We start from the raw sequence: 15374 nt of genomic DNA on the forward strand, positions 1-15374 counted from the left end.
AGAGAGGGAGACACAGAATCTGAAACAGGCTCCAGGCTCTGAGCTGTCAGCACAGAGCCCGACGCGGGGCTCGAACACACGGACCATGAGATCATGACCTGAGCCGAAGTCGGCCGCTTAACCGACCAAGCCACCCAGGCGCCCCAATGGTCTAAACCTTTAAAAAGCAGAGTTGTCACACTGAATTCAAAAAGAATGACCCAAGCATATGTAGTCTACCAAAAAAACCCCACTTCACATATGAGAGGTTATAAGCAAAAACATAATGTGGTAAAAACATACCACAATGCAAACAATAATTTTTTAGAAAAAGTAGGAATGGTTATATTAATATCACACAAAGATGACTTCAGAACAAAGTACATTACCGAAAATAAAGAAGAAAAGTTACACTAAAAAATAAATCAATATATCAAAGGCTGTAAAAATCCTAAATGTGTCTGTAAATAATAGTTTCAAAAATAAAACAAAAATTAATTGAAACTGAAAGGACTAATAGGCAAATCTAAAATTACAAAGATTTCAATACTCCTTTTTCAATAAATAATAGAACAAATAAAAAGAAATCCATAAACATACAGAAAACACTATCAACCAACTTAACCTAACTTTTATAGAAAACTCCACTTAAAAAAAAAAAAAAAAAAACTGGGGTGCCTGTGTGGCTCAGTCGGTTAAGCGTCCGACTTCGGCTCAGGTCACGATCTCGCGGTCCGTGAGTTCGAGCCCCACGTCGGGCTCTGGGCTGATGGCTCGGAGCCTGGAGCCTGCTTCCGATTCTGTGTCTCCCTCTCTCTCTCTGCCCCTCCCCCGTTCATGCTCTGTCTCTCTCTCTGTCCCAAAAATAAATAAAACGTTAAAAAAAAAAAAAAACTTAAAAAAAAACCAAAACTTGCATATGTAACATTCAGAATGTAGTGTAAGACAGAATCTTACACTATGAAAAAAAAACAAAACCCTCAAATTAAACAGATTGAAATTAAAGTATATTCTTGGACCAAAATTGAAATAAAACTAGAAATCAATATAACAGAAAAATATCTGGAAAACTTTCAAATGCTTCCAAATTAAACAATCCTTGGACTGCAGATGAAATCACAAAAGTAATTAGGAAATAATTTAAACAAAATGTAGATGAAAATACAACATATCAAAGTTTGTGGCATACAGCTTAAGTAGTGATTAGAGGAAAACTTACAGCGCTAGACACATATCAGAAAAGACAAGACTCAAATCAATGATCTGACGTTCTACCTTAAGAAACTGAAAAAATACAGTTATGCATAAAGAAGATAGAAAAGAAGAAAATTAAAAAAATAGAAAACAGACAATAAAGAAAATCACTTTAAAGGATAATAAAACAACATAAAGCACGATTTTTGGCAATAGATTTGCCAACTTAGATGAAATGAAAATTTTCCTTTAAAGACACAAAATAAAAACTGCACTCACAAAGAAATAAATAACCTGAACAGCTCTATGTTCATTAAAGAAATAGAAAGCGATTTAAAAATGTTCTCATAAAAAAATTCCAGGCACAGTGGGCTTCATTAGTGAATTCCATCAAATATTTAAGGAAGAAATAGTATCAATTTTATACAAATTTATTCAGAAGACAGGAAGAAAATACCTCCAAACTCATTTTGTGAGGCCAACATTACCTTGATACCAAAACCACACAAAGATAATAGAAGGAAAAAATATAGGCCAATACATTTCCCATTATCTTAGAAAAATATTAAGAAAACAGAGATATATTGAATCAAGGAAAGCATAAAAAGGAATATATGATGCCCAGGAATGCAAGGGTGGTAACATTCAAAGTATAAGCCACACCAAAAACCATAAAATACCTAGGAATAAATCTAACCAAAGAAGTGAAAAATCTATACACTGAAAACTATAGAAAGCTGATGAAAGAAATTGAAGAAGACACAAAGAAATGGAAAAAGAGTCCATGCTCCTGGATAGGAAGAACAAATATTGTTAAAATGTCAATACTACCCAAAGCAACCTACATAGTCAACGCGATCCCTATCAAAGTAACACCAGCATTCTTCACAGAGCTAGAACAAATAATCCTAAAATGTGTATGGAACCTGAAAAGACCCCGAATAGCCAAAGCAATCTTGAAAAAGAAAACCAAAGCAGGAGGCATCACAATCCCAGACTTCAAGCTATACTACAAAGCTGTAATCATCAAGACAGTATGGTACTGGCACAAGAACAGACACTCAGATCAATGGAATAGAATAGAGAACCCAGACATGGACCCACAAACGTATGGCCAACTAATCTTTGACAAAGCAGGAAAGAATATCCAATGGAATAAAGATAGTCTCTTCAGCAAGTGGTGCTGGGAAAACTGGACAGCGACATGCAGAAGAATGAACCTGGACCACTTTCTTACACTATACACAAAAATAAACTCAAAGTGGATGAAAGACCTCAATGTAAGACAGGAAGCCATCAAGATCCTTGAGGCGAAAGCAGGCAAAAACCTCTTTGATCTTGCCTGCAGCAACTTCTCACTAAACACATCTCCTGAGGAAAGGGAAACAAAAGCAAAAATGAACTACTGGGACCTCATCAAAATAAAAAGCTTCTGCACAGCAAAGGAAACAATCAGCAAAACTGAAAGGCAACGAACAGAATGGAAGAAGATATTTGCAAATGACATATTAGATAAAGGGTTAGTATCCAAAATCTACAAAGAACTTATCAAATTCAACACCCAAAAATCAAATAATCCAGTGAAGAAATGGGCAGAAGACATGAATAGACACTTCTCCAAAGAAGACATCCAGGTGGCCAACCAACACATGAAAAAATGCTCAACATCACTCATCATCTCGGAAATACAAATCAAAACCAGAATGAGATACCACCTTACACCTGTCAGAATGGCTAACATTAACAACTCAGGCAACAACAGATGTTGGCAAGGATGCAGAGAAAGAGGATCTCTTCTGCATTGTTGGTGAGAATGCAAGCTGGTGCAGCCACTCTGGAAAACAGTAAGGAGGTTTCTCAAAAAACTAAAAATAGAACTACCCTACAACCCAGCAATTGAACTACTAGGCATATATCCAAGGGACACAGATGTGCTGTTGCGAAGGGACACCAGCACCCCCATGTTTATAGCAGCACTATCAACAATAGCCAAAGTATGGAAAGAGCCCAAATGCCCATCGATGGATGAATGGATAAAGAAAATGTGGTATATATATGCCATGGAGTATTACTCGGGAATCAAAAAGAATGAACTCTTGCCATTTACAACTACGTGGATGGAACTGGAGGGTATCATGCTAAGCGAAATTAGTCAATCAGAGAAAGATAAAAATCATATGACTTCACTCATATGAGGACTTTAAGAGACAAAACCAATGAACATAAGGGAAGGGAAACAAAAATAATATAAAAACAGGGATGGGGACAAAATAAAAGAGACTCATAAATATGGAGAACAAACAGGGTTACTGGAGGGGTTGTGGCAGGGGGGATGGGCTAAATGGGTAAGGAGCACTAAGGAATCTACTGAAATCATTGCTTCACTATATACTAATTTGGACGTAAATTTTAAAAAATAAAAAATAAAGTTGGGGCGCTTGGGTGGCTCAGTCAGTTGACCGTCCAACTTCGGCCCAGGTCATGATCTCACAGTCTGTGGGTTCGAGCCCCACGTTGGGCTCTGTGCGGACAGCTCAGGGCCTGAGGTCTGCTTCCGATTCTGTGTCTCCCTCTCTCTCTGCCCCTCCCCTGCTCATGCTCTGTCTCTCTCTCTGTCAAAAATAAATAAACATTAAAAAAAATTTTTTTTAATAAAAAAGTTAAAAAAATAAATAAAAATAAAACATAAAAATAAATAATAAAGGAATGGAAAAAAAAGTATAAGCCAACATACTTCATCATATTAACAGACTAAAAGGTAAAAATACATAGACACAGAAAAAGTATATAATTTACAATCATTCAAGATAGTAAATCTCAGTCTACTACGTACAGACAGGAATTTCCTCAACTTGATGAAGAACATCTAAAAAATTACATCAAATTTAATGGTGAAAGACCAAATGCTTTTCCTTTTAAGACAGATGACAAGGTACAAATGTCCATTCTTATCACTTCTATGCAATACAGTCCAATACAGGCTTAGCCTCCATTACAAAACAAAAAAAAGAAATATTAGCAGACAAGGCATATAACTATCTTTATTTACAAAAGACAAGATCATCTATGTACAGAACTGTACAGAATTTTTTAAAGTTACTAGAAGTGATAAATGAGTTTAGCAAGGTTGCAGGACACAATAACATTGTACAAAAATCATAGTGTTTCTATGTAATAAAATGAAAAATCAGAGAGATTTTTTAGAACCCCATTTATAATTGTATCAAAAATATGAAACACAGACAACAAATGATGTACATAATTTCAATAGACATTTTTGGTAGAAACTGTCAAGCTGATTTTATTATAATGGAAATGCAAAGGATACAGATTGGTAAAAATCATTTTGAAAAAGAACAAAGTTGGAGGACTTAATGCACCTGATTTCATGTCTTTATAAAACTGAATTCAAGACACTGTGAAATTAGTTTAAGGGTACACATGTAGGTCAATAAAGCAAAACAATGTTCAGAAATAGACCAAAACATATGTGGTCAACTGATTTACGATAAAGGTACTAAAGTAATTCAATGAGGGAAGAACAGTCTTTTCGACAAATGGTCCTGGAAAAATTTGATGTCTGATGCAAAGAAATGAAGCTCAACCTTTATTTCACACCATATACAAATTTTTGTTTTGAAATGGATTGTAATGAGTTAAACAGTGTTCCTCCAAAAGATGCAAGTCCTAACCCCCAGTACCTGGGAATGTAATCTTTGGAAATAGGGTTTTTATACACAGATGATCAAGTTAGGATGAGGTCATTAAGCTGAGCCCTAATCCCATATGACTGTGTCCTTATAAAAAGGTGAAATTTATAAACACAAATATTTATAGAAGGAAAACAATATGAAGACACGAGAATACCATCTACAAACCAAAGAATGCCTGAGACCGTTAGAAGCTGAAAGAGAGGCATGAAACAGATTCTTGTAGCCCTCAGAAGGAACAAACCCTACTGATTCCTTAATTATAGACAGCCAGCCTCAAGAACTGTCAGAAAAATTTCTGTTAAGTCATGAAGCTGTGGTAGCCCCAAGAACTAACATACATATCATAAACATAAAGGAAAAGTAAAACTATGAAACTTCCCGAAGAAAACATGGGACAAAAAAAATCTGTTATCTTCATTTAGGCAAATACGTGTTAGACGTGAAACAAAAACACTATCTACAAAGGAAAAAATTAATTGTACTTCATCAAAATTAGAAATTTTGGCTCTCCAGATGATACTGTTAAGAGAATGAAAAGAGTATATATAGTGTATTATAATGAAAAGTATACAAACTAATTTAGATCAGACAAAACAGACTTTAAGCCAAAGACTGTAAAGAGACAACGATCATTATATAATGATAAAGCAGTCAATCCTTCAAGTGGATATAATATTTGTAAATATTTATGCACCAAACATAGAGGCACCTAAATACATAAAATCTATAAAGTTAATATTAATAGACCCAAAAGAAGAAATAGACAGCTATGCAATAATAACCAGGGACTTTAATACCCCACTTTCAACAATGGACAGATCATCCATACAAAAAATCAAAAGGGAACATTGGAGTTAAACTACACATTAGACCAGACACTTAACAGGCATTTACAGAACATTCCATCTAAAAGCAGCAGAATACATATTCTTCTCAAGCAAACATGGAACATTCTCTAGGACAGACCATGTTAGACCACCATGGAGCCTGCTTAAAATTCTCTTTCTCTCCCTCTGCCCCCTTCCACACTTGTGCGATCTAAATAATTAAACAAATAGTGCTGGTAGAACTGGGACAACCACATGCAAAAGAATGAAACTGAACCCCTATTTTACACCATACACAAAAATCAACTCAAAATGGACCTGAAACCATAAAACTCCTAGAAGAAAAAATAGGGGATAAGCTCCTTGACATCATTCTTGGCAATGATTTTTATTTTATTTTTTTTTTCAACGTTTTTTATTTATTTTTGGGACAGAGAGAGACAGAGCATGAACGGGGGAGGGGCAGAGAGAGAGGGAGACACAGAATCGGAAACAGGCTCCAGGCTCCGAGCCATCAGCCCAGAGCCCGACGCGGGGCTCGAACTCACGGACCGCGAGATCGTGACCTGGCTGAAGTCGGACGCTTAACCGACTGCGCCACCCAGGCGCCCCGGCAATGATTTTTAGATTTGACACCAAAAGCAAAGGCAACCAAAGCAAAAATAAACAAGGGCTACATCAAATTAAAAACCTTCTTCTCAGCAAAGGAAAACATTGACAAAATGAAAAGGCAACCTACAGAAGGGGGAAAAAGTATTTGCAAATCATATATCTGATAAGGGTTTAATACCCAAAATATATAAAGAACTCATATAACTCAATGGCAAAACAACAAGAACAAACAATCCAATTTAAAAATGGTCAGAAGAACTGAATAGACATTCTCCCAAAGACGACATACAAGTGGCCAACAGGTACATGAAAAGGTCCTCATTATCACTAACCATCAGGAAAATGCAAATTCAAACCACAAGGAGATAGCACTTTATGGCTATCATCAACAAGAGATAACAAGTGTTGGTAAGAATGTGGAGAAAAGGGAACCCCTGTGCACTGCTGGTGGGAATCTAAATTTGTGCAGCCACTATGGAAAACAGTATGGACATTCCTTGAAAAATTAAAAATAGAACTACCATATGACACACCAACTCCATTTCTGGGCATATGTCTGAAGAAAATTAAAACACTACCTTTAATAATCTGCACTCCATATCAATGCATCATTATAATAGCTAAGACATGGAAACAACCTAAATGTCCATCCATGGATGAATGAATGAAGAAGTTGTGGTATATATACAATGGAATATTATTCAGCCATAAAATAAGAAAATCCTACCATTTGCCACAGCATGGATGGACCTTGAGGGCTTTATGCTAAATGAAATAAGTCAAGCAGAGAAAGACAACTACCATGTGATCTCACCTATATGGAGTCTCATATAACTTAACTCACAGAAACAGAGAGCAGATTGGTGGTTACCAGAGGCAGAGGACAGGAGGTGGGGAAAATGAGTGAAGGTGGTCAAAGGGTACAAACTTCCAGTTATAAGATAAATAAGTTCTGGCAATGTAATGTACAGCACGGTGACTATAGTTAAACATTTTTTTTTAATTAAAAAAAAAAAAAAAGAATGGTTATTTATTTTTAAGAGGGAGACAGAGTGTGAGCAGGGGAGGTGCAGAGGAGACACAGAATCCGAAGCAGGCTCCAGGCTCCAAGCTGTCAGCACACAGCCCGACGCGGGGCTCGAACTCATGGATCGTAAGATCGTGACCTGAGCTGAAGTTGAACACTCAACCGACTGAGCCACCCAGGCGCCCCTATAGTTAACCATTCTTTATTGTATACTTAAAAGCTGCTAAGAGAACAGACCTTAGAAATTCTCATCACAAGAAAAAAATTTAACTATGGAAGGTGATATATGTTACCTAAGTTTATTGTGGTCATCATTTTGCAAAATATACATATATCAAATCATTATGTTGTGTACCTTAAACTAATCCAAATTTAGGGATGCCTGGGTGGCTTGGTAGGTTAAGCGTCCAACTCTTGATTGCAGCTCAGGTCATGATCTCATGGTTCATGAGACTGAGCCCCATCTTGGGCTCAGCAATGACAGTGCATAGCTTGCTTAGGACTGTCTCTCTCTCTGTCTCTCTCTCTCTCTCTCTCTCTCTCTCTCTCTCCGCTCCTCCCCTGCTCATGCTCACATTCTCTCTCTCAAAATAAATAAATAAACGTTTTTAAAAAACTAATACAAATATATCAATTATATCTCCATAAAACTGGAAAAAATGAGAAGCAACATAAACAACTAAAATAAGAAACTGGTTGTAAACTACTATGCATCAATATAACTGAAGCCTTTAAAATGATGATTATTTACACTATTACTTAGATTAAAAAGAGAGAGAGAAAAAAATGAAAAGCTGCCACAGACTGGAAGAAAATATCTGCATTTCATATCTGATAAGAACTTGTAGGGGCGCCTGGGTGGCTCAGTTGGTTAAGCGTCCGACTTTGGCTCAGGTCATGATCTCGCGGTCCGTGAGTTCGAGCCCCGCGTCGGGCTGTGTGCTGACAGCTCAGAGCCTGGAGCCCGTTTCAGATTCTGTGTCTCCCTCTCTCTCTGCCCCTCCCCTGTTCATGCTCTGTCTTTCTCTGTCTCAAAAATAAACAAATGTTAAAAAAATTTAAAAAAAAAAAAACAAAAAAAAACTTGTATCTAAGATGTTAAAAAAACTTTTATACTTCAATAACATAAACAATCTGTATGGAATTTAACCAAAGAAAATAAGTGAATAAACCCATGCACAGATAACCAATCTCGTTAGTCATTAGGGAAATGCAAATCAAAGTCACAAGGAGATATCATTACACATCAACCAGAATGGTTAAATTAAAAAGACTGGAAATACCAAGTGCTGGCAAGGATATGGCCATTATACACCCGCATATTTACCCCAAGGAAATGAAAACACGTATCTACAATCAAGATTTGTATGAGAATGTTAACAGCAACTTTATTCAAGATTCCCCCAAATTGGAAACAACTCTAGTATCAATCAACTGATGAATAAACAAATTATGGTATATGCACACAATGGAACAGTACTCAGCAACAAAAAAGAACTACCATACGTTAACAGCATGGATGAATTAAAAACAAAGTATGTGAAAGACAGCAGAACAATAGACTACACACTATATGACTTCATTTATATGAAAATCTAGAAAAAGTCAAACTATAGTAACAGAGTGTAGTGCAGTGGTAGCCCAGGACCAGGACGAAGAAAGGAGACTGCAAAGGTCCAAGAGGGAACTTAGGGGGTAATGAAGATGCTCTGTATCTTGAATGGGTGATAGTTGCACAAACTTCCTACAATTGTTAAAACTCCCCAAACTCGTGAATATCAATGGATTTTATTACAGGTAAATTATATATATTACGTCTGATTTTTAAAAAAGTAAACACCTTATTAAAATAGCTATTAAAGGGAAAAAAACTACATATATGGCATACTTCTATTTAATGCCTGAGAGGTACTAGAAAATAAAGCAATATAAAATCCAATCTTAGCCAATAAATTAATTTAAAAATGTAATGGTCATTCCGTTTAGATCACTGTGCTGTTATTTGAAAAAAATATTGAAATATTATTTCTGAATATGGAATACATGCAGAAGACACAAAATCTAAAAGGTACACAAGGGTATACAATGAAAAGTAAATCTCTCTTTCACTCTTGTTTCCCAGTCACCAGTCCCCTCCTGGAAGAAATCTCTCTCTCCTTCCAAGGTAATCAAAAAGCAATCAAGTGATCATATATACATGTACATATGTATGTGTAAGTGTATGTAGTACAAAATGATAGCACAGCATGCCCTGTTCTACACTTATTATGTTATCTATATGTCCTATATACTTTGCAGATCTCTCCCTCCCCCAACCGTGTCCACACAAAATGTTTCCTTTTTTAATAGCTGCAAAAACTTTTATGGAATCCCACAAACTACACTTTGGATCACTGCAGGGGTACTTTAAAAAGCCTTACAAATTAATAAACTCCATTCTTGTACCTAAGGTCAAATTCCTATTCCTTATATCTGAGGTCGATTATTACTAATATACTGTTAACACTGGATGGCAAAAATGTAAAATAGATGGAATACACATTTGGTATTATGACTAGATTAAAAATATTTTAAAAAATCTAAAATATCATTAACATGAAATCATATCTCAGGCAGTCCTCCTCTACTAATTCAAAAGGAGGATTGCCCTCCAGGCTTATTTCACTAACTTTTAGAGGCCTTTCCTCTGGTCCTTCAAAGTAAGAGCTCTTTTCATCACTTTTCCGCCTTGTTGGTTTCTCTACAGAAAGAAAGTTGGGAAGGTTCTTCTCAAGGAATAATGATTCCATTTCAAGAGTCACAGCAGAACACTAGGGCCCAAATCCTTAAAAATTTCTAGAACACGGGAACTCTATCTTATTAAAGTTTGATAAAAATCAGTCCTATTCTCTCCCCCGCAGAAAAACCTTACTTTTCTTTCTGAATTTTCTATCTTGGTTACCAGCATCACCACCCATCCAGCCACCCGCGCTCCCATCTTCTTCAATAGGCTGTCAAGTTTTACCAACACTACTTGCCCAACGCTCTTCAAATATATTCACTTCCCAACCATCTCAGTTCAGATATTCATTACAGTGGCTTCTTACCTGATCTCCTTATTTTATGTCACACTGAGTTACACATTTAAGCTTTCCCAAACACAAATCTGATCATGTTGCTTTGCTGCATGCAGACCTTAGTTAAATCTCTGCTCTTACAGGAATCAAGTGCAAAAATTTCCTTTGCATGAAGAAGGCAATGTGGTGCACTGAAAAGAGTATACAGGTTTTGGAGTTTAAAAAAGACCTGTGTTTGAATTCCAACTTTCAGCAAGTAATTAAATGTCTCTGAAATTCAGTTCCTCCTTTATTCAACAGCAATTATATCACCCACACTCTTCCCACTCAGTGAGGTCCTTGGGAAGGAGCATCAACCTCCCCTAAGACCATATTACAAATGCTTAGACCCACCCCAAACCTACTGATTCAAAACCTACATTTTAGAAGAATCACTAGATAACTGGCATATACATTAAAATTTGAGATGCACCACAAACTACTGTGAGGATTAACTAGAAAATGTGTGTAAAACTCCCAACATAGAATAGGCACTCAATAAATGTTATTATAATCTTCCTCTTGTCCCCTTCTGTATCTTCAATCATCTTAATTCTTTTACCTGGAATGTATTCCTCACCTCCTATATTATTGAAATCTTGCTCATTCTTTAAATGTCAAATAAAATGCTACTTTCTGTATGAAGTCTTCCACATCCTTTATTAACCTGAGAAGAGCACTCTCTACCTTAACCTCACTTTCTACTTTTCATGTTTTACTCTGTTTCCTTCAGTAGACTGTAAGCTTTTGAGAGAAGGGATATATGGTTAATCTTCCCAACCTAAAATTTAACCAGTACCCCATCTTTTAAAAGGTTCAGGTAAATGCATTTACTAAGACTAGATATAAGAAAAGCAGGTATGTGACCCTCAGAGCCCTGGCAGCTAACCTGGAGCTGTAGAGATGTAGGTAATGAAAATGGATGACTAATGAGCAAGTACCCAAGAGGGAAGGAAAAAACAAAAGAACTTCTGACATGATTTTTCCATCCTCCAAATGAGTTAGGGATCCATGAGATGTCTCTATAAAATCTCAGAATCTGAGCTAGTTGCCTTAAGATTTTTCTCTGGTTAGGATCTGGAGTAGGTCATCCCTTGAAACTCCTTTTTCCTTTAACTGTCTCTAGCAGTGAAGACCCGATTTTGATTAAATGTTTCATAGTCTCACCACTGTAATTACACACTAGAAATCATCCCAACTCAGTCATTGATAGATCTGGAAATTGTAATCCCGAGAAGTCAAATCACTTGTGCAAAGTTAAACAGTAAATAAGCAATACAGCTGACCTAGTTTCAAGCTCAAAACTCTTAGAAATGTGTAGTATGTTTATGCCCTATATATGCTACAGATTTTTGCCAGATACATCCCCATATCACTATAATACTGATTCAAATTCAGTTCACTATGATATTTCTAGAATCAATAATTCTATATAAAGTTCACCCTAAGTTATCTTTTTTTCCCCTTCGGCTCTATCCTGTTTATTTCCTTGGTATCACTGTAATTTTTCATGGATTATGATTTGTAATCAAGTTTTCTAAGAGTTTAACCCATCTGACCCACTTCTCACATCTATATTAAAGATGAAGTAACATGAATTCTAAAATAATCCTGTAGGAAATCAGCATGCCTCTGTATAAATGTAAGAACAAAGTGAAATTTTAGAAGATTGAAAACAATAAATACAGACGCTGCCAAAATATTGGTTATAAATTTCTATAGGTTTGGGGTGCCTGGGTGGCTCAGTTGGTTAAGTGTCCAACTCTTAATTTCGACTTGGGTCATGATCCCAGGGTTGTGTGATGGAGCCCTGTGTCGGACTCTGCACTAAGTGCGGAGCCTGTGTGGGGTTCTCCTTCTTTCTTTCTCCCTCTCTCTCTCTCTCTCTCCCCCTCCCCTGTTGGCACACTCTTTCACAAAATAAACAAACATTTTTTAGAATTTCTATGCACTCAAATAAAAAGGAAACATTAAAGTTACAAACTATAGTTAAGTTAAAAGCTTACCTTTAAATTAAAGACTTTTTCGCAAAAATATTTGTGAAAAACCTTTGTAACATTTAATGAAAGGGAAAATAAAAGCAAAAATACTTAAAGGCACGCAGATGGTTCTACAGATCTACAAAAGGAAAGTGAATCTTTAGGCCACATTTCAACAGACAAGTTATTGTTGACACACAGGCACAGATTATTTTTACAAACCACATCACATGTTTTAGACTATTAAATGCATCTACATCAGAAGATAATAACAAAGATAAGAAATTAAAAGAAAAACAGGGGCGGCGCCTGGGTGGCTCCATTGGTTGAGCGTCCAACTTCAGCTCAGGTCATGATCTTGGCTCAGGTTCGTGGGTTTGAGCCCCGCGTCGGGCTCTGTGCTGACAGCTCAGAGCCTGGAGCCTGCTTCACATTCTGTGTCTCCCTCTCTGTCTGCCCCTCCCCCACTCATGCTTGGTGTCTCTCTCTCTCTCTCTCTCTCTCTCTCTCTCAAAATAAATAAACATTAAAAAAATACTTTGGGGGGCACCCAGGTGGCTCAGTCAGTTAAGCATCCGACTTCAGCTCAGGTCATGATCTCATGGTTCGTGAGTTCGAGCCCATGTCCGGCTTGCTCTCTCTCTCTCTCTCTCTCTCTCTGCTCCTCCCCCATTTGTGCTTTGTCTCTCTCAAAAATAAACATTAAAAAAATTTTTTTTAATTTTTAAAGAAATTAAAACAAAAACAGGAAGATAAAGAGCATGAATCCAAATATATTAATCTTGTGCAATGATTTTTAAAATAGAAAATATACTAATTTGTTTGAACCATATGCTCAGTCCATCAAAAATAAAATGTACCCAATTCACACTATGTAAATATACAGTTTCATAATAAAATAGAGAACGTCCCTGCTTATCCACCAAATCAAGATTATTAAAGACATTTAGCTAAGGTTCCTTAAAAAATAGTATAGTATAGGGGTGCCTGGGTGGCTCAGTTGGTTAAGCGTCTGACTCTTGGTTTCAGCTGAGATCACGATCTCACACTTGTGAGATCCAGCCCTGTGTCGGGCTTGGATCTGGGCATGGAGCCTAATTGAGGTTCTCTCTCTCCTTCTCCCTCTGCTTCCGCTCTTCTCCCATTAGCGCTCTCATGCTTGCTTGCGCGCGCGCTCTCTCTCTCTCAAAAACAAAAATGGTATAGTACAGGACAGGAGACAGGTAGAGAGGAAACAAAAACTACCCTCAATTTCAAATTTTTATGTATTGTCATATATTCAAAACTCATTTACCTATTTTTTAAGCAAGAGAGAGTGGTCTTCTCATATCAGATGGCAGTTTAGGTGAAATTAAGACCAAAAGGGAAAGAAGAGAGTATAAAAAAGAGGGTGGAATACAGCGCACCTAGGAAGAACACGTATGCACCTGGGACTCAGCCACAGCTGGGCCTTATCCTTTAGGGAAGCCATCTGGATGGCTTGCACCCTCTAACTCCTGTTTTCTCTAAAAACAAAGGAGATTTCTTAAGTCCTCTTGATTTTATATGGATTTTCATGCTCTTAAAAAGGAAAATTGAATAGGCAGTATTTTAAAGTTAGGATATAGGCTCCAGTTGTTAGGACCTGAAATTTCAGACCTTAGGCTTCTAGCCTATTAGCACTTTTCCCAAAATGATCAAAATTAGGACATAATCAATTGACTCACGTGTTAACTCATTGTTGCATGTATAATTTATAGAAAAGCATTAGGAACAACGTTAATTAGAAAAAGTATGGACATAAATAGTATGCACAGTACCTTTTGGTAAACAATGGAGCACACAAGATCCTTGACAGCAGATAAAGATAGTTCCTGGGCTTCAATGGTAACACTCTCCCGTGTAAGGCCAATTTGCAGCAGAAATGAAATTGTATGCTCTGAGCCTCTGGAGTTGGTGAGTGATGGTGCACTGAAGCTTCCATTAGAGAGCCGGGCAGAGAGTCCTGTTTTAGGACTTGAACACGGAGAAGGAGTGGGAAGCACAGCAGGAAGAGTTGCAGGTAATACAGACTTCTGGGCTGATGGAGGGGAATTGTTTGCAGACATCTGCCTTTCTTTAATCTTTTAAAATAGTTGTCAATTCTTTTTCAGTGGTTATGAAGAGGCTTTTACAATCACAGGAGTAAAAAAATGACTGTACTTTTGGATTTAATTGAAAACTGCTGTATTTCCTCTTTTAAGCCACTCATGCCAATGACTGCATCTTCTACAACTGTGAGCTGAATACACAGAAGGTCCCACTTCCCCTAGTATCAGATGTCCCATCAAAAAACAGTCTTGTCTTCAGGACCACAACCAGGGATGTGGAAAGGATTTAACATCACTGAATTATCCTCATCAGAAAAGAGTTGACACTGCTTATTTACTAACCATCTTCATCTATTTTCTTTTAAGTCTACTTTTGTCTCTCTCTTTTAATTTCAGAAAATACATATTGAATAAAAGTTGTTTTTCTGTTAAGATGAAATCCTCCTGGTTTAAAAGAGAAGTGTTTAGGATTAATCTATTTAATCCTTATCGTTAGGTTCAATGATTTGATGGGATACTTTCTCAAATATCCACACCTTAAATCACCTTCTCAAATGTCTTCATTTTCATTTTTGGGGGGGGTAAATTTTTCCATGATGAAGCACAAAGCTTTTTAAAACAGAAGAATTGGTCCACTGAGAAGAGTTGATGTTTTCTGAAATGTTGTCAGCCTGGAAGGAATTTTAAAAACACTCTTAATATTTTATACTCATTTGACATTATTTTCAGAATGCCAAGAATCCCTTTAATTTTTTTAAATGAGAAGTTTTGGTTGCATGTTTACAATTCACCAATAAATCCTAACAGGTAGTCGTTCTGGAGGTCTAGTTATCAGAGTCTTTTTTCTTTTTTTTTTTTTTTTTTACTGTAGATATAATT

General features: G+C 36.6%; 1 protein-coding gene across 1 annotated transcript in view; it reads right to left on the minus strand.

The window, feature by feature from the left end:
- Positions 1-15113, minus strand: part of PRKD3 (protein kinase D3) — an 81436-nt gene extending 66323 nt beyond the window's left edge. The window contains exon 1 of the mRNA XM_058683033.1: positions 14226-15113. Within this exon, the coding sequence (XP_058539016.1) occupies positions 14226-14513 (288 nt within the window). The 5' untranslated portion in view covers positions 14514-15113. The remainder of the gene's footprint in view (positions 1-14225) is intronic.
- Positions 15114-15374: the final 261 nt, after the last annotated feature.

Source organism: Neofelis nebulosa, chromosome 9, assembly GCF_028018385.1.
Source record: "Neofelis nebulosa isolate mNeoNeb1 chromosome 9, mNeoNeb1.pri, whole genome shotgun sequence".
In the NCBI taxonomy this organism is placed as follows: Eukaryota; Metazoa; Chordata; class Mammalia; order Carnivora; family Felidae; genus Neofelis; species Neofelis nebulosa.